This window comes from Polyodon spathula, chromosome 36 (genome assembly GCF_017654505.1).
Source record: "Polyodon spathula isolate WHYD16114869_AA chromosome 36, ASM1765450v1, whole genome shotgun sequence".
Lineage (NCBI taxonomy): Eukaryota > Metazoa > Chordata > Actinopteri > Acipenseriformes > Polyodontidae > Polyodon > Polyodon spathula.
Genome location: NC_054569.1, coordinates 3087707 through 3112706, shown reverse-complemented (window position 1 = coordinate 3112706; position 25000 = coordinate 3087707). Strand labels below are relative to the sequence as shown.

General features: G+C 40.7%; 1 protein-coding gene across 1 annotated transcript; it reads left to right on the top strand.

The window, feature by feature from the left end:
- Positions 1–2766: 2766 nt before the first annotated feature.
- LOC121304035 (protein turtle homolog B-like) lies at positions 2767–14643 on the top strand (the record flags this gene model as incomplete). The annotated part of the gene is made up of 4 exons (XM_041234985.1): positions 2767–2873; positions 7870–9531; positions 12015–12139; positions 13103–14643. Coding segments are annotated over 4 exons (2106 nt in total), but the record flags the coding sequence as incomplete, so codon positions are not given.
- Between the last annotated feature and the right edge of the window lie 10357 nt (positions 14644–25000).

Below are 25000 nucleotides of genomic sequence, written 5' to 3'. Positions count from 1 at the left end.
CATAATTACCAGTTCTTACCAGTGTGATGCCAGAGCTGGCAAAGACGTTCAGCTGGATATAGTCAGACTTCTGATAGTCCAGCCTTTGAAAGAAGCAGCTACTTTTTGAAGCAGCTGATTAAAAGTAATATATATTGTATGCATGCAATATGCATTTATCCAGCTGCAGTGACAGAACTGTATACAGCGAGGTGGAATGCAAGCCTTCAGCTGATGTGAAGCATTTATTCTTTCATAAAACAATATATTTTTCCAATTACATAGCAGATATTATAATTATTGATACAAGCGCATCGCTCATAAAGAGTCTTTCTTTTTGTTCTGTGCTCTGGCAATATCTTATTTAAAAAGCAATAACACAAAGTGATTTAGCTGAGCTCTTTAAATAGCACTGAGGGAATTGGCAGAAATGATATAAGATCAGGAATGCTGATTGTGGTAAGAGTCACGCCCCTCCTTTATTACAAAACTGCTAAATATGGACATGTTCTGGAGGATGCATTAAGCAGGTAGAAAATGAAGTGAAAATTATGAAAGGGTAGGAGAACCTAGGACGGAAAACATACCTGTAAATACTTCAAACTGGTCACGCACACTGACACACGCATGCACACTGAAACATACACACACACACACACACACACACTCTCTTAATATCCCCTTCAGTCACTGTGTGCACAATTGGACCATATTAAGTTTGCTATCCATGTATCTATTTTATAATGCATACATGTTATTTCAAATTTTGGCAACTTCTCAAACTACATAGAGTTCACAGACACTGTTTTAAAATTTCTAAAAATGTAAATAAAATTGGATAATAATAATAATAATAATAATAATAATAATAATAATAATAATAATAATAATAATAATAAACACATTTATAGCAAGTTATATATGTGGGCACATTTGATCAGATTTGCTGTGGGGTTGAGGATTGTTTTAAAAGAGGGACACTATACAAAATCCCGCCCAAGACTTCAGCAGTCTTTATCCGACACCTTGGGATCAGTTACGAGAGACTGCATTGCAGTGTGGAGCAAACAGATTACAGCCGTTTTTCTTTGGGTGTCTGACGGGCATTTTAATCAATGCCCTTATGAAGTTTACCACGGTAAATCTGCATGCCAGTTTCGTCGCTCTTTTTAATGCTTTCCCTGTGCTTTACTGTGTTCTTGGTGTGTTTGGCTCTGGCTTTGCCATGCTGTTACAATGCTCGACTGTGCTTTACTGAGCCTGTTTATCATGGTATACTGCACGGGACCTTTTTTCAAGGTCAGCAATACCTGAATGCAAAATACAGAAATGCAGAAAATGCATTTACAAGTCAGATTTGAACTGCGGCTTTTTAGGGTTTCAAAATGCTGAGTGTTAATATTGGTTTCTGATTATTTCAATAAAAAAAAAAAAAAAATGCCTGGACCTCTTCACTGCAGCACGCGAAGCCTTTCGCTTTGGTCTGCAAGAACTGGAGTCACTGGAGAAAGTGAATGGTGTGTGGTTTTGAAATTGAGTTTGTTTTGTGTAATTGTAGGTGCATTTCATATATAACTAAACTACTATGTGTTTTCTTTTTTTTTTCTTTTTCCAGTTATAGTAACTTCCACCTATGATCGCTTTTGGATTTTCTTGTCAGTTGCTATACAGAGTAGTGGCTTAATGATGTAACTCTGTTACTATTATGATGCATTGTCCTCTATGCAGTATTGTACTTCTCTGTTTTAAGACTAAAAGAACCTGTGTGGTGCTAAAATCAAGACTAATGATGACTGGAATAAATCTGGGTTACAGACAGTATATACCACATCAGAATGGGTTTCATGTAAAAACAGTGTTTGTGTTAATAAAATAATAAATCACTTGTTGCTGTACAGAAACTGAACTGTATAGTAAAATGAACCTGATACCTGTACACCTCTGGTCAATTAAAGTATGCTAACTTGCAAGATGATATTGTATCAAGTCAATGTGGCTTTTCAGTGGTCCTGACTTATATGAGTGGCTCTGCTTGGAGTGTTACAGTCTACACAGGTCAGAGAAACACCTGGGCTGGAATCTCACTCCACTGTATACTGTACATGCACGACAGACTGCACAGTGTTAATGAAGACAAACCTTAAACAATAAAGGTCATTTTCAACACATCAAACCCAATACCTCTTTATATCTGGGGCACAGCTGCTGTATTTGTGTGGTGCAAGTTTTTAAGTGTGCAATACACCTTTATAACTTATATAGGGTGAAGAAAACTGCACATACATATATATATATAATTTTTTTTTTTTTTCTTTTCTGTTGTCACCATTTGTACAGTAGCAGGTTTTATAAAGAGTATTGTTTTGATTTTTTTTTTTGTTCTGTTCTTGTCTTTAAATACTCATTCGGTGCATCTTTGATTATGAGTTTTTTTTTTTATTATAATTTATTTTTTAAAACTATTTCTGTTTTTTGTTGTTATTTTCATTTTCAGATTAAGAATCGAAAAGTCACCCCCCCTTCAGTGAACAACGCATTCGTCCAAAAGTCTAGCATAGACATCTGTACATATATAAATAAGTACAAAGAAATATTACAGTTCACTCCTAATGGCATGAGATATAGTATCACGGGCTTTGCATGCAGCAGCTCTGAACTGTACTCTGTATTATATGTGACTAATAAACACAGCAATGTAATCATTTTACTGGCCACAACCTTTTCTTGTGTCTCTGTATCTCTTTTATTTGAACCTAGCCTTATTGACGGTCGCTTCTCCCCCGTTTTTATTTTCTTTTCCACCGCAGGACTCCTCTTACCCCACTGCCCGGTAGTGAGCCCTGCTGGGAGGGGAGGGACGGGAACAGCTACAGGCTTCCCCACAGCAGTCCCCTGTGAGTGCCTGCTCCTTATTCAGCAGTGTGCCCTGGCTTAGCCTCATGCTTCATACACAGTGCTGAGCAGAGATGTGTGTGTTGTGATGACTGCCAACAGAGAATACACATCTTTTATATATATATATATATATATATATATATATATATATATATATATATATATATATATATATACACAGATACATACAGTACAGTTCACTGTTCCTTAATCCAGATTGGATATCCATGTTTTTTTTTGGTTTTTTTAATTCCTGCAGCACCATTAGTGTCCAGTAGGGGCTGTTGGTGTGCATATTCTTATAGTTACTTCTGGGTGTTACCAAGATGGGAAGTGGTTAAAGACTCAGAATCAGGTCTTCAAGCTGAACCACTGGGGAGAACTGATGACTTTTGATGCCTATACCCCGCCTGCCTTTACTACAGAACTGTTCCTAATCCTTGCATCTTTTTACGTGTTTTTGTATTTCGTTATCTCTCTCCCTTCTTTGTTACGGAAGATGGAAAGGGGCAGGTTCACCTTCAGCATTCAACCTGGTGCTTTTCAGCAGTCGACCAATAACAAAGACCTGGTTTCACTACCCATGATGAAACCGCTCGAAATTCACCTGGCAATTTAGTAACTCCCCTGATTTCAGCGTGCCGGCGGTTTCATTATCTCTGCTGCTGCTGCTTCTCTTTTCATGTTTCATACCACGGCCATGGTTTTATTATTGCCTATTTTAGGCTCACTGTGACAGAGAATGAAGTCTTCCCCCTCCGTCTTAGATTGCAGCTCCACAGTGTGTTCTGCTCCACACCATGAGGCCATGGGCACAAAATAAAGCTTCCCCTGCATTTGCTCACCATAACGAGAAGGTTCAGGCTCTATGAACTGACAATGCTTAACACAATGGGGAACCTTTTGGTTTTAAAGTCCTGGGGATGGGTTGTAAGTAACGTTTTTGTTGCAGCGTGAAAAGTCAACAGCAGAGAGCGCAGGAAAGCACAGGGAACGTAACAAACTGTGCACACTGTGTCAAGCATGCCTCAGACCAGGGCAGGATAGCTGTAGTCCTGGTACTGGAAAACTTGCCGTACTCTCTTCTCTGGCCATTCAGTCTCTTGCTCAGACTCCTGCCCTCAGAGTTAGCACACAAGGAAACGGCCTTGGGCATTGACTTGTCCCACTGTCTCTCTGTAACCGAGCTACTGGTCCAGAAAATCATTTAGTATTAATCACATGGAGAGCCTGTGTGGAGCGTTTTTCATTTGTGATGTATTACATTTTCGGATACAAAAATAATTCTTAGGGGGATGAAATAAGAATTCTGTTTGTTTTGTTTGTTTGTTTTAAGCCCTTTTATATTCCAGTATTTTTCTTTGAAAATTCTATTTTTGCACTTAGATATAGCTGTGTAAAGCGTAGATAATAACACTTGGGGGCCCTATCTGTAAAAAACAGAGAACTGTTAACATGCAATGTGTGGGAACCCCCCCTTTAACACCCCTATCCAAACCTCTTGTTTGATGTACCCTGTAAATCACCCGTGTATCACAAACCCATACATATACAGTACACACAGGTAGATCAGCATCAGGTAGACTGGGCTTGCTCTGTGTTTCTCTGTAAAGACAAGCAAATACAGTCACTGACAACGAGCCTGCAGCGATTCCAAAACATGTTCTGTCTCAAGTGTTTTCATAGCATTAGGAGTCAGTCAGCTTTAGCAGCATTTCTACTATCCTATAGCATCAGTGCAGCAATGTAACAAGGGTTCGATCAGTAATGCAGAGGCTCCCCCGTCTCACTTTAGAAAAACGATAAACCAGTCCTTTCTGTAATTGTCAGGAAGCACAGCAGACAGTTATCTTAGCAGACTCGTGATTTGGGCATCCTGCAGAACACACATTAATTAAGGTTGTTCATGATTAGTGGTAATGAGACAAGAAGGCTTTTGCAATGGGTAAAACTTTGTTAAGTACTGTGTTAAGTATTTGAAATAAACAAAAGGCTGCTGGGTATTGCCATAAATAAAATAGACTGTGCCAAACACATTCATGGTGGTAGAATCGACACAGTGAAAAACGCAGTAGAGTGTGAAGTTATAGGTAAATGAAAACAAAGACTATAATATACGAAATGTTCACTTAAAATGAACTGCAGGGATGGACAAAAGACTCCTATTGCATAGCTACTCCTAGTAAAACCAGGAATGGATCTCACTGCAATAGCAGTCTCATTTCTATCCCTGAATAGTATCACACAAGGTGCTGTACCAATTCATTGGCTAACATTGTTATTAGTAGTATTACATTGTTGTTATTATTATTATTATACTGTGATGTAATATGGAAAGAATAGCCAAGTCTCCATTGCCCTCCATGTCAAAGCAGGCAAGCAGGATATTCTCTGAGATGCACCGGGTTAGCAGGCAGGGGGATCTGCCAGTAGCACACACTGCACGGCACACTGACTAGACCAAGAAAGAACCCATCAAGACTCATTGAGGCAAACAAGGGTGTGTTTTAAAGAATTGTCATGCCCATAATATAATTAGACAGTGGATAATGATGTTTTTAATGGGTTTTTGTTGATGCACTGAACTGTGTTAAAGTACATGTTCACTTCTCCCTCTGCTTTATTGAGCACAACACAGCAAGTAACTGAAACATTTCAACCATAATGTGCAAGTACAAATGCAAGCTGACGCGGTATTCATGGATGACGCAGTGTTGCATAAAAGAAAGTGATCTCGGTTTCATTACAGCGTGAGGGTTGGAATAAAGTTAACTTGTCACTGACAATCATTTCCATGTATCAGCGACCTACTGCAGAGGGTGTGAAAATACTCCTATATATTCCTATATCCTTTCCACGGTGGCGCTGGTAATGTGCTTAATTTAGACCTTTAATTGTTTTCAGCTCTTAAACAATTGCAGAGTTCAAGTTACTCACACAGTGTTACAGCTAACTTGAACTGCTGCACTGGCTGTGTAATTTACAGTAAATGCACTTGGATGATCTAGTCTTTTAAATAAGACTGGACTGCAACTGGTGATTGTGGTCTAGGAGATCTTGGGTGTATCTACTGTAGCTGAACACTCAGTATAGTATATTATATTATATTGGTTGTATTGTATTATATGCACACACACACACGCACACACACACACACACATTGCTGTTGCACAAATCCTGGTTAGCGGATTTCAGGTGATAATTAGTTTGTTCATCTTCAGTTTATTTCCTGCATTAGAATATTTCCCAGATGCATTGCTAATGCTGTGGTGCTAAAATAACAGCACAGAAGAACTTCATGCAGGGGCAGCTGTTTTTAGTTTTAATAATATTTAATAAAAGAGAAGGATTCTTGTGTTTTAGTTGGATCTCAGTAATATTTAATAAAAGAAGGATTCTTGTGTTTTAGTTGGATCTCAATAATATTTAATAAAACAGAAGGATTCTTGTTGGGGGGGGGGGGGGTTCCTATTATTGAAAAGTTGGAGGGCCTGCCTATCCAAACTGGTCAGTGAAGAAGAGATGTCAGCAAATGATCACATCAGAAACTGTTCATAAACCAAAAAGAAAAAGTAGCGAGGAAACTATGTGTTCTCTGTTTGCCTGTAAACCTTGAATTAAGACAGGAGAAAAGCAACACGTAACACAGACAAGTCATTCATCAGCAAAAATAAAGGAAAAACACCACAGGTACATCCAAAACACTAAAACAAGACAGTGCCTGACAGCAAGAGCTGTGAGGATGATATCTCCAGATTCTGCACAAGACATGATTAATCAGACACTCCAAAACTGCATTATTTGGGTGAGCACCTCAGCCCCTTGCCTGTTTAATAGTCTGGTAGCTCTTCTTGCTCAGTTATCCAGGAATAAAATAAAATAGACACCATGTTGCAGAGGTGTCCGGATAACCCAGAGTCACCTATACTAGTTTCTGATGTTGCAATAAAACCAGAAAAGGGCACTTATCCAGGTCTGCTTCAGTTTCCTCCGCCCTGAATAAAGGGACTTCTGAAGTAAATTGAGATCAGGAGGATATCCAGGGGGGGTCTTGATTTCCATTTTGTGAAACGTTAACGAATATACATAGACACATGACTTGCATTCTAAACTGCTCTTTTTGTGTTTGCTAAACAACAAAATACAATTCAATATCAGACAATACATATGTTGGAGGGTGCTTGGAATTACAATGGTAAAAAAGTTTTAGCAGCGCTGCAAACGTTTTAACCCTGTCAGTGTACTTTGGTACCTGACTACTCTCTTCACAGAGTAGTTGATTGGCCAGCAAGCCCTTGGTTTCAGCTGATTGAATCATCTTGCCAGAGACTGTGGGTGTGTTGTGCAGTGGATTGTCTAAGTAAAGATGGCTGGCTGGCAGGCCTCTGGAGAGGAGAGTATCTATTAAAGAATTGTGTTAGTACAGCTACAGTAAAACCTGCAACAAAAACTTCCACCACAATCGGACTCTAACCCGTCATGAAGTGATACAAAAGCTATATTAAAAAGGGCTTGTCCTGTGAATAAAGCACACCTTGATAAATACACTTTAACTCAAAGCCATCCTATGCCTGTACGAAAAGACTGGTAATATTAATTTTAAAAATAGAACTCTTTTATATAATAAATGCACTTTAAAAAGTAGGCTCTTGGGTGGAACAGAAAAACAATATTAATTACCACATACTCTTAAGACTAATTCATGAGCATAATTAATTTTGTAGGCAGTAGAAAGGGTATAAAAGCCTCTTCACATTGTAGACAGGAAAGCAGTAAGTGTTTTAGTGACAGCTGACGTCAATGTTTCCGTTAGTTCTCCCCTCACATGGGAAGTGGGAGTGATCACAAACGTGTGGAAACACAGTTCAGGATCCTGGTAGCTAGTACTGTAGATGAGTACCGGGACCCAATGGGTACCTCAATAAACAATAAAGCAAAGGTACAACACTCTGCAAGGAGTCTAACAGGCCTCCTGTGTGTTCTGTATCCTCTCAGATCCTCCTCGGGGAAAGTGAGCCCAGAGAGCGTCAGAACACTGCGCGCTCTGTCCGAATCCTCGGAGGACGGACAGACCCTGCAGGGGAAGAAGATGCTGAGCCCTGGCAAGGAGAAGGAGCTGTCCCTGTACAAGAAGACCAAGCGAGCAATAACCAGCAAGAAATACAGCGTCTCCAAGCATGAGGCTGAGGCTGAGGCCACCACGCCTATCGAGCTCATCAGCCGGGGCCCGGATGGACGTTTTGTGATGGATCCTACCGAGATGGAGCCGTCGATCAAGCAGAGGAGGATCGAAGGATTCCCCTTCGTGGAGGAGTCGGATTTGTACCCCGAGTTCCGACAGTCGGATGAGGAAAATGATGACCCGGGACTGATGCCTCCAGCAGTGGCTGCTCTCAAATCCCAGCACTCGCCAATCTCCTCCAGCCAGGAGTCTTATCTCCAACCCCCAGCTTACAGCCCCAGGTTTCAGAGGCCCATGGAAGGCATGGGCATGGTGGAAAGCAGCAGGCTACAGGCAACGGGACAGATCAGAGCCCCTCATCATCAGGGCTTCCCACACGGCCAGTTCTATAGCTACCTAGGCAGCCCCGACCCTCCCCCACCTTTCTACATGCCAGATGTCAGCCCCCTGAGCTCAGTCATGTCCTCCCCGCCTCTGATGCCAGAGAGACCCTTTGGGCATCCCACTATCCTCGAGGAGAGTGGGGAAGGTGAGATGCCACACTACACTGCCTCCAGCAGCACCCTGCCCCTGACCCACACCCCCACCTCCGGACAATCCCCTGAGCTTTGGCGGCGTCCTGATTTGCCACTCAGGAGTCTTGAGGGACCCTCCCTGGTGTTCCCCCCGCACCATCCTGTTCACCTCCACCACTACGCCCGTCGGGAGCTCCCTGAGCCTCCACTACAACCCCCCCATCCTAGGGGCACCCTCCCAGTGATTCCTTCCTACCCTGGCATTCTGCAGCTGGAGGCACCAAAGAGCCGCCCCGGCAAGTCTCCAAGCAAGGTCAAGCCCACAGCCTCGAGTGGCACTACAGCAAAGCATCTACCTATGCAACAGGCACAGAGTCAAGGGCAGCTGAGACATACCAGCAATGGTATGGGCGTACCGGTATTGCCTTACCCCGATCCGGCAGCCCACATGTGGGGCCCAGGCAGCACAAGCACATTCAGTGGGCTGGACACCCGGTGGTACGAGCCCAGGCCCCAGCTGAGCCCCAGGCAAGGGCGCAGAGTCGATCCAAGCCTGCACCAAGTGGTCCTCCAACCATCCCGCCTCTCGCCCCTCACCCAGAGCCCCCTTAGCTCCCATGAAGGTTCCCCAGAGCTGGTGGTCCGCCCTCGGCCCCGGCCTGGCCTCATCCAGCCGCCCATTCCTCCGGAGATGTCTGAGATCACCTTGCAGCCCCCCTCCGGCGTCCGCTTCCCCAGAACATCATCACCCACCTCCTCGCCGGCCCAGGGCAGCAGGCGGCCCAGCCCCAGCTACCGGCCCCAGATCGCCTTCGCCACCACAGCCACTAGCTACCCCTCCCAGTCCCCATCTCCCCCCATGGAAAGCAGTGACATTTTCGGGCAGATGTTGTCCCAGAGGAGGACGGAAGAGGAGATCCTTCCTTCAGAGTCCTCGCCACCTCAGTTGTCATCTTCAGGGTAGGTGCCCAAAACTGAGAACTGGGCAGATCCCAAACCGTTTCAGTCGCTTTGCATTTCTTGTTGTTGCTGTTAGATTATAAAATGATGTCAGTATTACCAGTCATTGTAACCAGTGTTTTAAAAAAATAAAGGTTTCAGGTCCTGAAATAAACGTTTTTAAACTCCCTTTAAGTGCCTCAGAGACTGTACTCTCTTATCCTGCACACCACTCCTCCTCTCAGATCTGTAGTTCAGGTTTAAGTCCTATCAATACAGATGCAGTAGTTGCTTTTACGTTGTGGTGCCTGTTTAAGCGGTTCTGTCTGTTTGACTTCCTAATTCTGATTAAGCAGTTAAAGTGCATGACAGTGGTTGATAAATACTGAATATAATATTACTGCCCTGCTGTGGGGTAGTAGAGTACATTAAGAAGGCCCTTTATCTTATGGTCTGACAGCATGACTAGCTCGTATTAAAGTAACCGAAAAGAGAAATAGTCTGGTAGGCACATTAAGAAACCCTGTCGCTAAACATTTCCGCTCTCATCTGTTGCTATGTCTTCATCTGCTTAATTAAGCCAATTCGTCATTGTTTAATGGCTCCTGTAGTCTTAACTGCTTTGTTTTTGATTGATCTCAGCTATCTGGGCAGCGTTGTTGTGACCAGGTCCTCCACACCTCAATAGGTAAGGGTTGGATCCATGTCTGAAAGGGGGGGGGGGGCAGCAGGTGAGGCTTTTAATCACATCTTCCTTTAAAGGGGAATACCGTATTCCAAACGCATCCCAAACAGAACAGCAACAGCTAAACACAAAGAAACATAGCCTTGCTTTTCATTTGAAGTGGGGGGGGGGGTCTATTATAACAACAAAGAAAGTCTTCGCCAGTATTTTAAAATATATCCCTCCATTTATTATTATAAAAATTATATAGGTCCTTAGCTATACAGTAGATCCTGTAGGATATGTGTCTTTTTAATTTTTTTTGGTTTAAGCATTAGTATCAAACATAGCAGGCTTTATTTAGAGCAAGAGGGGCAAGGTCACTTATCTAGCATGAATGCCCAGCATAGAGAATAATAATGCCAGGATGAACTGAGTTTTCTTTGTCTATGACTCAACTAGCAGTTGTTGTATGGTTATGATATTTATTGCAGATTAACAGCACGTTTCACTATAGACAGCATATCATTTTTAGTGATCGAACCTAATTGAACCAGAATAACTCGTTTTTGAACCAGTTTTGCAAATCAGCTGAAAGAACCTACTCAACATGGACAATAGCAGCACGTTCCCGTGTCCTGCATTTAAACTGCAGTTAAAGGGTTTTTGTTTTTGTTTTATTTATTTTTCTTAACTCTGAACCTCAGCCTCTCAGTAAATGGGGTTTCTTTTTTATTACAAGTATTCCCCTTTAAAGTCCTGTTACTTGTGCAAAATGCCATGCATGCCTTTGCTAAATATTGCTCTTCAAAAAACCAAACCAAACAAAGAAATCTCTTGATAAACGTTGTTACATTTGTCGTCCGAGTGCTTTGATTTCTTTTCCTTCTGTGACTGTTCCCAAGTAGCCATTCCCCCTCCCGCCATCTCTCCCCCTGTCAGCATGGTAAAGCCCATTGTAGACAAGTACTCATGTCTATAAACACATATTAACAATGCTTTGTTGCAGCAGTGTCTTCCCATCTACTAACGGGCCTTTTCTCTCCACAGAGACAGCAGAACGACACTGTAGAGCTGTTTTACACTGCTTTGTTTTTATCCTGCCTTGATATGTTCTCATCTGAGGCTGTTACAGGCACTCAGTGTTTTGAGCTGCGGACTGCAGTGTGGGGGAAAGCAGGTTAAAATTTCAAATTTTGTCCGCACATTGATAGTAATACAGGCACACACACACACACACACACACACACACAAACACACACACACACACACACACACACACACAGACAACGAGCAAAAGCCCATTGTGCTTTTCATACAGCATCACTGTAGTAAAGGGAATTGCATAGGATTACCATTATTGGTAAGTATATGCCAAACCTCAGCTAACCCTTGATAACTCCAAACGTGGAATATATGCATATGCCAGATGAAGACAAGCAATGTGGACCATTCATCTCTTCCCCTGCAAGTGTGTTAAAGATTCACTATGGAATACATATCCTGGGATAAGAAACAGAGCAATATTAAATACTAGGCAAATTCAGAGGGTATAAAGTATAACTTTAATGAAGCCTAAAAGCTTAAAGTGTGTAATGATATTGAAATCAGGATAAACCATCCCTGAGGGACAACAAACTAACTGCAGTTGATTTGCAGGTCTCCAGGACGTGTCTGTACGGGTGAGGCCCACGCTCCTGAGCCGTGAAGAAGCCCTGTTGAGCCACGCTTTATTTAGTCACTGTTGAATTAATCACATGACTCAATGGAGCTGTTGTCTCAGCTGGGGGAGCCGGTCAGTAAAGGGAATTTTGTTTGCTTCTTTTTCGTTCTCTCTCAGGAAACGGTTTGTTGCATCGAGTGGTGCTGCTGCTGCGTCTGAGAGATTTGAAGCTCTGAGATACCAACGGATTAAAAAACCCAAAAGGGTCCCCAATGGCACCCCGAAATCCAGGAAGAAAACAAGTGAGTTTAAAGACAATGGGGCTTTTACTGTGGCTTATTAAGATAGGGTTTGAGTTAGGGTAAATTCAGAGCGGTTATTAATGAAAACACTGCCCTCTAGAGCCTCATAGAAAACACTGTGCCGTCTAGAACCTTCTAGAACACTCCCCCCCCCCCCCCCCCCCCCCCCCCTGAATAACCAGCGTAGCGGGCTTGTAGGGGCTCAGCTCGATTTGAGCTCAGAATTGTTGGTGTGTTAAAATATTTCCTTAACGGTTCTCAAGAAGAAGGGGAGTGAGCTCAGTCCACATCAATCCTGTAGTGGATACACAGCAAACATTCGGGTTAATGGCGCGATTCCTTTTTTTCAGGCCACGGTCACATTGTGTATATACACCAGGTGACGCTGACCTCCTGTCACGATGCCACTGAGGTCTAAGAAGGTATTAGGCTTACAGTTTGACTGCAGTGCTCTGGTCAAAGCTTGTGTAGAATAACTGACATCACTTCTTTTCAAACTCCTGCAAGCATTTCTGTGGCATCTGTCTTCTCAACCTTTGTCTCTCTGTCACTTAACAGTTTTGTGATGAGTGTGGTTAATTGAAAAACTTTTTCTATTAAACTCATGCGATGACGCATCCTCCACTTTTAAATTTGTTTTACTGGCATCTCTAACTCTCTAACGAATTAATCATTCCGAACAGGCAATTATTTGATAACTTCAAATCATCAATTACAAGGCAAAACTTAAAAGGAGTCAAGTAGACAACAGTGTACAATTACACTATGCTAGTCTACTTGACTATTATACTGGCTGTACAAGAATTTCTTTTTGGGCTGCCTACATAGCCACATGTACAAGGCTATAGTAAAATATTCAATTGCGCATGTGCTATGTTATGCTACTGTGTAGTGTTTTTCTTGCTTTACGTGTTGAATGTGGAGACGGCCACTCTGAAGCTTCTGCCACTCGTGTCTCCTCAGCCGGGCCCTCCTCTCAGACACAGCAGCTCCACGCCTCTCAGGTACTGCAACTCGAAGAAGCTCTCTACCTCCGCAAGAACAAGAAGAGGCAGCCCCGCCAGGACCCCTACGCCCGCTTCTCCGCCCTCCTGTACCGCCGACAGCCAGAGGACCAGAAGGCCATTCTAGCCAGCATGGATACGGCTGACCCCAACCACGCCACCCTCCTCTGAATCAGTCAGCAGCACGGGCACAGCAAACCACGACTATGCCACCCTCCTCTGAATCAGTCAGTCAGTCAGACAGTCCCAATAACTCATCTGCCAGCCTCTGGTAAAGGCACCGATTATTATTTGTATTCGATTTTGAGTTATAGCAATATGTTTTAAAAGATAACAGATTTTTTTTTTTTTTTTTACCAAACTCCGGTGCAGTTTATTTTTGTTTGTTTTATCAGAATAGTTAAATTGATGTTTTTATGACTAGTTTTGAAGCAGTTCTGTGCTGCACACTTTACACTGTAGCGGAGGCTTAATAAATCTAGCCTGCGGGGGTTCTATTGGTAAAGGGCATTGCAGTCCTATGTGCTAATGTTTTGTGAATACAGACCCTGGCATCCTGTATAAAAAAGTACTATAGTTCTGCCAAAAAGAAAACAAACAAACGACAGCTTCCTTAAAAAAACACACTGTACTGTATAGGACTATGGGATTTTGTGCCATAGTATACTGTAGTATTTTTAAATATGGGAGGGCTCTCTTTTAAATCTAGCCATGCAGGACCCTCAGATACGGCAGCATGATGGGCTTAAGCTGGCACAACATGAATTAAAAAAGAGCTCAGAGTTGTTACTCTTCAATTCTTCACTCATCTTCCCTGCTACTTTATTTAGACAGCAGAACCAGTAGCCGGCATTGGCCGCTTTGTAACCCCATCGCCCTGTACATTAGCGGTGCTTCTATTTTGCCTGATGACCCAGATGGTCCAAAAGTCAGTTCGCTGCTAAAGGGGTCTGTTTTAATGAATTACGCAGAACCCCCTATTTAATATATGCACACTCGAGTTACACTGAATGTCTGGTGTCTTTTCAGAGTTGGGGTCAACTCCTGTTTTTTTTGTGTTTTTTTTTTTTTTTTTTTAATTCCAAATTCCGTTTTTAAAATCAATTCCCAATTCCAAATCCAATTCCAAATTCCTTCAGAAGAAGTGCAATTGGAATTTTTTGTTTTGTTTTGTTTTAAAGGAGTTAGAAACAGAATTGGAATTTAAAAGCAGGACCCCGACCCTGACTATCCAGGAGTCTCTATACAGGCAACAGGGCTACAACTGCCTGCCAGTGGCTGTTACAATTTTGTTTTAGTCTTTCTCCACATGCAAGGTGCTGAATAGGAATCACTTTCTATCTACATATCCATATGTAAAATACTATGGTATTCTGTTCTACTGCCAAAATGACTAATTCAACCAATGCATGTGCTTTGATTTATTATAAAGGCGGCTATTTTAGCTTTGAAAACAAAATAACAATAATTGAATACTTACTGTGTGCTTTGTTTTGTTTATTTTCTAGTTATTTTTCGCATCAGTGACTTTATAAATCAATACATTTAGTATTGCAGTTTTGTTTTGGAGAGTCACATCTAGCTTTAATAATAATAATAATAATAATAATAATAATAATAATAATAATAATAATGCTCTAGAATATTTTACACCTTTTGAGGTTTCCAGCATTACAAAATATATCTATATTATTAAAAAAACTGGTGCAAATAATAACAGGTGTTGAAACTGAGATTTGTTTTGAATAATACAAGTTTCATACTGGTGTACTGTATCCACATTAATCAAGAGCAGTCATAAAAAACATGAATTCAATGAGCGCAGTTTTTTTTTTGTTTTGTTTTTCAAATTAATAGTCTTACGAAACCACAAGGACGACTCAAACCTGTACTTTATTCTAGTGGTAGATTGAACAAAATATAAAAACAAAAACAAACACAAATATATATTTTGTATCCTACGATATTATTCATTTAAAAAAAAAAAGTATTTAAAAAAAAAAAACACATTTTCTATTCAGTGTAGTGAGTGTGACTATGATTATGGTGCTGTTCATTATAGTTACTAGGGTGAAAGGGTTGTGATACAACTTGTGGTCTCTGAAGGGTTAACTGAACACAGGATTGTGTTTACAAATAGTGCTCTTTTGCTATACTTTTTTGTATTAAATCTTTAGATGTGAAACGTTGCTCTTAGAAAAAGTCTGTACGTAGTCTCTCAACACTATACTTCACTGCTTATACAAAGGTGTTGGTATCGCCAGTGCACCACACAACTAGGACATCATGATGTGGTAGGTTTTCTACAAGGAAAGTCAGTTCCTTGCTAAATATGCTAGTAGACTATGACTATCACTAGTGTGCAGCTGATATACTACACATATAATAATACACTAGTAGGGTACAGCTTGTTTGCAGATTTATTCTGAGTAGAGTTAAAATCCTAGTAGCATATAAAAGACAGTATACAGAATGCCTGCCGGGTACCTCTCTGTGTGCTGTTAGCATTCCACTGTACTGTGAGTGGTTCTTGTGTATTGGTAGTACATGCAGCAAAGCAGAAGTTCACTTCAGGGGATGCCCTGACCTGAGAGCACAGCTCGTGATGAAGTTATATCTGAACTATAGAAAGTCCTGTTATAAAGCAGGCAGTGGTTTGGTTGATTTGGAGGTGGTCTTGGGGTTAAGTCGTCTCAGCGGTGGATGCAATGCAGGGCGACGCTTTGCTCGTGGGGACCTGCTGCCCCTGTACTGTAAGAGGCATGATATTGTGTTGTTGATAATGAGCAATAATCTTCTTCCTTTGCTAATTAAAAAGATTTTTTTTCTTTTAAAGAGATTCTGTGAGAATCTCGCTGGATGGCTGTAGTGGTGTGCTAGTGGTAGTCAGGGATGCTTAGACTGTGTTGCTAACTGATCACCTGCCATTGTCATCGTTCGAGGACAGGCTGCTTTGTAGTTTTTTGGAAAATTTCTTTAGCTATATCGTTGCGATAACTTACTCTAAATTGGTTAACCGTAAAAGTCTGAATATTACTGTTAGTTGTGCAAATACAGCCCTTAATGCCACATTGATTATAAAGTGGCTCCATTTCCTATGCGTTGAGCTTCATAGCTGGCGTGAAATGCCACTGCTCTGATTAAGAGCACGTCTAACCTGGGTGTCAGTGTTTGAGTAATGAGACAATGAAAGCAGTTACAAGACCGTCAGGGTAACGTTATTGGATTTAATTCAGATCTATGAAGCGAACGCAGTGGAACAAAATGATAGATAAGCTTTACTCTTCCCCTCAACGTCCCTTCAGAAATGATTAAAGCGAGCAATGCCGAACAGAGTCGGGTCTCGCATGTTGTAAAAATCTTCTGTAAGTCACTTATATTGCCAATAATATATATATATTTTTTTTTTCAAAATGTTTAAATATTGGAGATACTGTTAAACTAATTGAGAAGCTAGCATGAATATCAAAAACCACTAGAAGATATTGATTCAGACCATCGTTTGGGAGGAATAAAATGCTAGCTTTCCCACAGTTCATCACCTGCTGCAGCTTGGGGGAAAAAAAGACAAGAAAAGGGGGGTTTAATTGAAGTTTATAGGAGCCTAAACAAATTACTGCTTCAAGTGTAGCTCAGAGACTGGAACTGGAAGCAAAGTAAGTTTAGAACAGGAAGTAGGAGAGTTATAAGTATGTCAAGGTGAAGTAGCACCGTCTAAAACACGAGGAATCTGTCCTATTCAGTTAGGCGCCCTTAGTCTGGGCGAATGGTGTCCAGCCTTGTTGGGCCAAATGGTCTCTTCTCCTTCCCAGACGCCGTAGGTTTTTATGGAACTGTAGAGAGCTCGTAGTTTAAATGAACCACGGAGGAGCTGAAAATACTGGGATTAAACCACTAAGTGAAAATGTACGGCAGAGAATGCCATGGAACAAAAACTAGACAGTAGGTTCAGTCAGTTAATTGCTGCATGTTTAACTGTGCTGTGGTGCTACAACTGGAGATTTTGTACAATTTCTGAGCCATTGCGCTCCATTCTGACATGTGTTGACAGAAGTTTTGGGTTGTAGAGAAGAAGAAAGAACTTCTAGTCTTTAACAAACCCAGTGCTTATATTGATTGGTGCCGTAGCAGATTAAGGGCTAACACCTTGTTTTCACTTGTGTTTGGCCTATACATACAGTAATTGACAATTGATATATTTTTTTATGTATTATAGTAAAGCAGAGTTTCAGAAGGCCAAGGTGAGGAGTTGGGTGGACCTCCCCACCCCCCCCTCCCCCGCCCCCCTTCAGATGATAAAGCTATGTACAGATTGATTTGCTTAAAGATATTGGAGTGCATGTTGGATCAAAGTAAAGAGATTCATAAATATATATATATATATAGAGAGAGAGAGAGAGATACTATTATATACGTGAATGTTGTGTCCCAGGGATGGTCTGATGAATCACATTGTACACTTTGTATAGCAGAGAGATTGCCTTGCATGGTAAAGGCATTTGGGTGTGCTTGAAGAGAAAAAAAAAACACTAATGCACTGTCTGATAGAAAGAAAGAAAGAAAGAAAGAAAGAAAGAAAGAAAGAAAGAAAGAAAGAAAGAAAGAAAGAAAGAAAGATGAAAGTGATGCTTTTGGTCTGGAGATTGAAGTGCTTGATTTGGGTGCTGGCTGTGACCTCTACTGATAATTGGCTGAACTTGTTTCGTTTCTTTGTAAAACTGAGGAGTGCCTTTTGGATTTTGAAGAGGCTTCCTTAGGCAGGCTGTAGGAAATGTGCAGCAGAGAGCTATTGCGTGGACGAGGGTGGGTCTGACATTGGCAAGTCTTCCATTTCAACATAAAAAGGTTTCAAAACTATTTAAAGGTTCAGATCGAAGTTCTGAAGTCTTCATTATTGTGTCAGTTGGGTGTTTGGAATAACATATTTTGTTTACAATTGTTTGATTGCAGAAGGCAGCAGTTGCTGCTGTTCGATCCACATTTTTATATGCAGTTGAATGTATCTAGGTCCTAGTCTGTTTGTGTACGAGGATAGCATTTTATTAGCCGTTCATTTCTGCGGTAAAGTGCACATTGCAAATGGGTCTAATTTAATCAAACTAGAGGCAAAATAGTTTGTTAAGCCTAACATAAACCCAAGAGATGCTCAGAACTTTGTGCCAGTTCATTAAAGATTACTAATGTGCATACACACATATATATTGCAGCTGATATATTTACTGGGACATGTCTCTTGAAATTTGCAACAAAAAAAATGAAGGGTTAGGATAATAATGATAATTCCCATTTCTTGCAGTTTCAAGTATGCAGAATGATATGCTTCTCAGCTGGCGTAGTCGGCTCTTTGTCTTCGTGGGGGAGCCCCAGGCCTCAGGGCCCCTAACGCAGTGGCTCACATATTGAACAGTGTAAGAGTCCCCAAGGAAACAGAGCGTACGAAACGCTACTGAAATCTTTCAACACTACAGAGAGGACTAGAAAAGATCCTGCGTTTTATTTATTTGTCAGTGTTAGTTATGTTTGGGTTATCTTTCTGTTAAGTTACTTGGTGCTGAAAGAGTTCAGATAAAGAAGTGGCAATGTTTCTTTTCACTTTATTGATTAGTTGAACACTTGAGTATAGCTGGATCATACACACTAACTAACTACCTGTACTGTACATACAATGCAGAATATATATATATATATATATATATATATATATATATATATATATATATATATATATATATATATATATATATATAAAGCCAATGCAGATGTTATGGAAAGTAAATATATCTATTATTTTTGTTGTCACTCTATAGAGCGTTTCCATTTTTTCCAGATTACAAAAAATATATATAGAAGTCATAAGTTACTTTATTTTTGTATTCGTTGCTGCTTCAAGCAATACTGTATCATAAAAGTAAAAATAAACAAGATATTTTATTCACATATAGACTTGCTTAGTTACAAACGCAGAACATTCTTCTGTACGTGTGGCAAAATACTGCAAGCTGCTCTTAAAAGGGAGCTGAAGTGCTGGTACAGGGTCCATGTGACCACTACAGCAGGGGAGCGATGTCCCGAAATGCTGCACAAGGGCAGAAGAGCGCGGGCACGATCTGTTCAATATATAGATGAGGGCTGATGTAACCATCGGCATTCTGCCACGGTTTTGATTAGACCTGGTTATGTACAAAAGATTACGCTAAAATGAATTATCGTATAGCAAAATCCACAAGCACCATATGCAGTACAGATCAGGACTAGGGTAGAAAATGAATAAGAGATTTAAAAAAAAAAAAAAATTGTCAGATACGTTCGTAGTGAGCCGCCTTAAAAAATACCAATGCAGTTGCCAGCAATTTTCAGTTACCACACTGTGGCATTAGCTGAAGAAATACTGATTCATAATGATGGCTTAGCTCCATCGAACGCCTTTTACATTTTTTTGGCTTTGCTGATGCGGACTGATAAGTTTTAAACGCCTGACCCAGCTGTTGTGTTTTTGAATGGCCCTCTTGATCCCTGTACCATTCTCAGCATTCACTGACTGTGGGAGTGCTCTCTACATGTATATACTGTGCTAGCTGTGCTTTCAACACGGCTGGTGCCCCACTGCGATCGTTCCAGCAGTGCAGTACAAGCCAGTCTTTATTCCTCTTGAGCGGGACAGTATCGTCTGCACCGATATTGAAAAAGAACTTCAACCGGGGGCGCCTGATGTAGAATAAAAAATCAAAAGTGTGCTTCTAATTTAAGGCTTAAAAGTAATATTCAAATATCAGATTGTTTTGTGTGCACACAGTAATTCAGCGTTAGGGTAAGTACACTAGCTTCAGTTTACATGTCCATTAGGCTTGTTCATTGTGTTAGTCTTGCTAACTAGGTTGCGTCACAGAATTACCAAAATAATGCACACTGTGTTTACATTACTGTGGGACTTTTTGATGGTGTGCTTTCTGATTTTTCTCTTGGCACGTTGCTAGCTTGGTGCTATGTCCTTAGAGCATGCATTTGGTAATTTCATTAGAAATGACCACCTTGCCTATAATGGCTCTTGCTGTTACTGGGAAGCAAAAACACACAACAAATTGTAATGCAGTATGACACACGAGTAAGGGAGGTGGCAGCTACAGCATTATCACTGGACTGTGCTGGACTTCCAATGAAATGGCATTGCAATGAGGTGTGATCACACTGCATTATGTTGTACAGACCACTGTGTTACTGTGTTGAAACGGATTGTAACGTGTCGAAGGTTTTGTGTCACCAAACAAATAAAAAACACCTCATTACTGTCGTGACAGAGAAGTGAGATTGTTGGGTGTATCTGGGTAGGTTTTTAAGTCAGTGGTTCCTAAGAAAGAAAGAAAGAAAATGGTTAACCATGACCATTGAAATATTACCAAGTCTTCATTTCAGCATCTTGGATGGTTTTACCTTCAATAGAAACAAAAGGAAGTGTCTTTATTTGGTTGAACTAACACCACCATTCAAAAACAAGACTGTTGAAATCTAGCGTGACTAAAAGGTTTATTTATTTAGTGTAAGTTTTAAAGCATGTTTTGGACAAAATTTACGCAAAGTCTGCTGTAGGAATGATGCTGGAGAAAAGGCGGTTTGGAATTTACCATTCATTGGTGACGACTGTACTGAGATTCAGCTGCGTTTTTTTATTTCATTTTTTAATTTTTTGTAATCCCGTTTAAAAAGCAGCTGGAGGGTTCAGGTTGATGAGACTACACAGGAGCCTCATCTCCCACCTGCTTTCATCCTCTTTACCTAGAGGAAGCTTCTGAGAAAGAGAGGTCATTCGTTTCATTTAAATATGACTGTTAATTGAATGGTCTTATACGCTCCAGCTAGAAATGGAGGGAATTGAGACTGGGCTCTTTGAGGAGTTTGGGTTGCTGAAACAATGATTGAGTGGAGGCACCCGGAGTATCGTAGACTTGGCTTATAGAACCAGGAGACACAGCGGTTGTGTAAAGGTGCGGTCTGAGATGGTCTGTTGAGATGGAAATTGACACATCTGTCTGGCAGTTTGATTTGTAGCTTAATAGCCTAGAATTCATTGTCTCCGATATTCTTGTGTTGCGCCCTTTCCTTGAGCTTCACAAACACGTTATGTAAAAGCTTTCTTTAGTTTTATTCAAACTTCTATACCGGTGACTGGTTCATGGCCACTTGGGGTGACAAAAGTTGATACCTTTGCAGAGAAAAAGTGAATATTAAGGAAACTTCAGAAATAAAGGGCAATATTCACAGAAAATATCTAAGGTGAAATCAGTTGTGTTTGGTATGTTTGCAGCTGTCGTAGACTGTTATCAAAGGAACAAGCAGCAGTGTAAACAGTGTCATGAATTGTATTTAACTATCAGACACTGTAAAAGCTTTGTGAACAGGGCCCACATAGAGTATGTAAAGACAGGTGTGTCTAACACCGTACCCTCATACACCTTCCTCCAGCATGAGTAGCTTTCGCACAGAAATCGAGGGCGGGCAGCGTAGTGCGAAAACACGTGTTTCATCTTCATTTTTTTTTTTTTTATTTTATAGATTTTGTTTTAAAAACTCAACTAGTTCAGAGCCTTGAGTGGGTTTTATACTCCACACTGCTGCTGCTCAAGAGAAAGGCGCTCCCTCCAAGCCCAGACTTTCGGGTTCGAGCTTATAGCTCAAAGCAAGAAACCCATTCACACGCTTTGTACAGATTTCTATACCAGGAAAGGTGTAACACCACAGTTTACAAGCACACTACTGCAGTAACATTAACCCTGTTGATGCCCACATGTACACTTAACAATCCCTTTTCATTTTGTACCGTACTTAGGGATGGGCAGCCCTCCCTGCCTCATACACTACTGGTTTACTGTACTATAGTGAAGAGCAAGGACAGCATTAGCAGTTTTCTTGTTTAAGCTGAGTGTGAAGCAGGCCGTAATTCTGTATTTCAATTGAGATTGTGTTAGCTGATTCATTAAGGTTCAGGTTGGAGGTTCTGGAAATACTGCATAAGGTATGTTTGACGCTTTCCTTTATGGGAGCACAGGATTCCAAGCTCGTAAGTCTATATGGGGCAGCACACTTTCTCTTATACAATAGACTTGAAACTAAAACAAGTTTTACTGAAGAGTTAACACCCTAATTCCAGCCTCAGCCAACAAACAAACATAGGTAATGATTACGACGATGATATATATTTATTTATTTATTTTGGTATAGGTCAGAATTTATTTTATATATATATATATATATATATATATATATATATATATATATATATATATATATATATATATATATATATATATATATATATGACCAGCTGAGCGTGATTGCTTAATTGAAGGGTTTGGAATATGTTTTTTTTCTGGTTTTCACAAACCAGAGTATCTTAGCATGCACTGCCCAGCCTGTTTCCGGCTGCTTGAGTCGCATATTAAGGGTTGTATCCAGTTTTACTTATTATAAGATCATTCTTGCTGTGTTTTGATTTACATACCATGACATTGTTATACTTTATTTTAGTTACAGCTGTGATTTATGAATACTATTTTTTTAATAGCATTTATTTCATATAATCTAAGGCAGCCAGAGGGTTAATTTTTTTTTTTTTTTTAACAACTTCAGGTATTACTCTTAAGAATTCAATATTTTTTCAATAAAGTTTTCTTCTGTGAAAGATTTCAAAAAACTATATGGTGCTGTACCAAAGCCTTATGTAACATATGATATTGCTGTATTGCCCCCACAATCTTTTTGCCTCTCTGCTCAGCAGGCTGACAAACACACATGCAAGGAATGTGAGTGTCACGTCTCAGAATGGTCTACTTTCTAATAATCTTGCCGACTGGTACTCTTCAATAAACTATTACAAACATCTGAGCGTGCGATATGGAGTTTCTCTTTGTATGGACATGTTGTACATTATTGAATCTGATTACATCATTCACGGTCATCTTTTTAACCCCTTAATCGCCTCTCATAACAAGCTAATTGTCACAAGCTACTGTGCTGTTACTAAAATTGCCTGCGTCTATAGCATCAGGCTACTTTTTCTCCCAAAGCCAGACTGGCTAACCTTGTAAGGTTGCACTGAGACGGACAGGCTAACCTGGCTCCAGGTGTCATCTCTTTTCTTACCTTTACAGAAGAGGCGACAGAACTAACTGTGTGGTCCAGTGGTTAAAGAAAAGGGCTTGTAACCAGGATGTCCCTGGTTCAAATCCTGGCTCACTCACTGTGTGACCCTGAGCAAGTCACTTAACCCCCTTGTGCTCCGTCTTTCAGGTGAGACGTTGTTGTAAGTGACCATGCAGCTGATGCATAGTTCACACACCCTAGTCTTGGTAAGTCGCCTTGGATAAAGGCGTCTGCTAAATAAACAGATAATTGAATGGTTTGGCAGCTCAAACTTTATGGTTAGTGCACCTTGTCAGGTTCCCTCACAGTGAAGTATAGCACAGTTCTGAGCAGCTATATTAGGCATTTCTTTATCATGCTCTGCGGCTGTCGTTGTCAGTTCAAAGCCAGCTGTCAACTAACTAATTATAATTCTCAAATAACGTACGCTATTAAAAAAATGAATGTTTTAAAATTCCAACACTGAAGTTTAATTTTGCCAAACGATTATGTGTGTGTGTGTGTGTGCGTGTGTGTGGAACCCTGCTGAGTACTGAACCAGCTCATTACTGGTAATATTGCATGCTCATGGATATGTGTGCCCTGCTTCACAAATGTTTTGTATTTTGAAATAATAAATATTTACAAAAAAAAAAAAGAATATAGATATATACATGTCTCTTATTTTTTAGCCCTGCTTTATTTTATTGTCAAAGCACATAACTGCACCTGTGTGCCTTGGAAAACCCAGCGGTGGACAAAGTTGGCCCTTCCTTCCCTGGTCTTTGGTCCAAACCCTGTTCTGAATTGTTAATTGAACCTGTTAAACCTCTATGCTGAAGTAGTTAATGATTTCGTTTTACCTGTTAAACCTAGGGTGGAACGGCCCTCCAGGACCGTGATTGGACAGCCCTGCTTTAGATCTAGACCCTCCTGCCAACAATACCACACAATAAAGTGAAAACCTTACTTCTGCTTGTTTCCTAACATGTATAGTTTCTATGGAGCTTCTCATTTGCACTGCGGAATAGGGATAGTCCTGCCAGCTACTGAAATCAGATACAAATGCAACTTGCAGCACTGTGCAGGTACAGCACATGTCACTGCTGCTTGCACTCCAGGATTTGTACATGTGTATGACACGCTACATTGAAGACAGAGGTGCAAGCTAACATCTGTGCTATCAGCAGCAGACCAAAGAGGGTTAAATCAATCAATCTCTCTCTCTAGCTTAACAAATGTAAATCAGGATGCTGTGTTTCCAAAGCGGATGTGTAAATCTTATCATTTAGATTGTCAGCAGTCTGCTTGAAGAGGGCTGGAATAAAGTTGCCACGTTGACTGCCTAATGCGACACAGATCAAGCCAGGGTTAAAACATAATGACGCAATGCAAGAATAAAATGCCCACAGGGAGCACTTCCCCAAAACAAGGTTACCATAGTACAGTAAAAGCATGGCAGTGAAGTATATAATAAAGCATAGCAAAAGCTGGCCAAGTATAATTAAGCACAGATCATTTGGAAGCATTGTAAAACACTGAGAGGTGTGGCAAAGCATATTAAAAACTACAGCAAACCATGGTAAACGAAGGGGTGGTCGGTCAAACATCAGAATAGGTCCAAATCTGCCCACTCTAAACTCGGAATTATAACCATTAGAGGAAACCATTTACCAAAGAGACATGATTTAACACACCCTCTCAAAAAGCAGGGACTGCAGCAAGACCAGCAGGAGAAGAATCA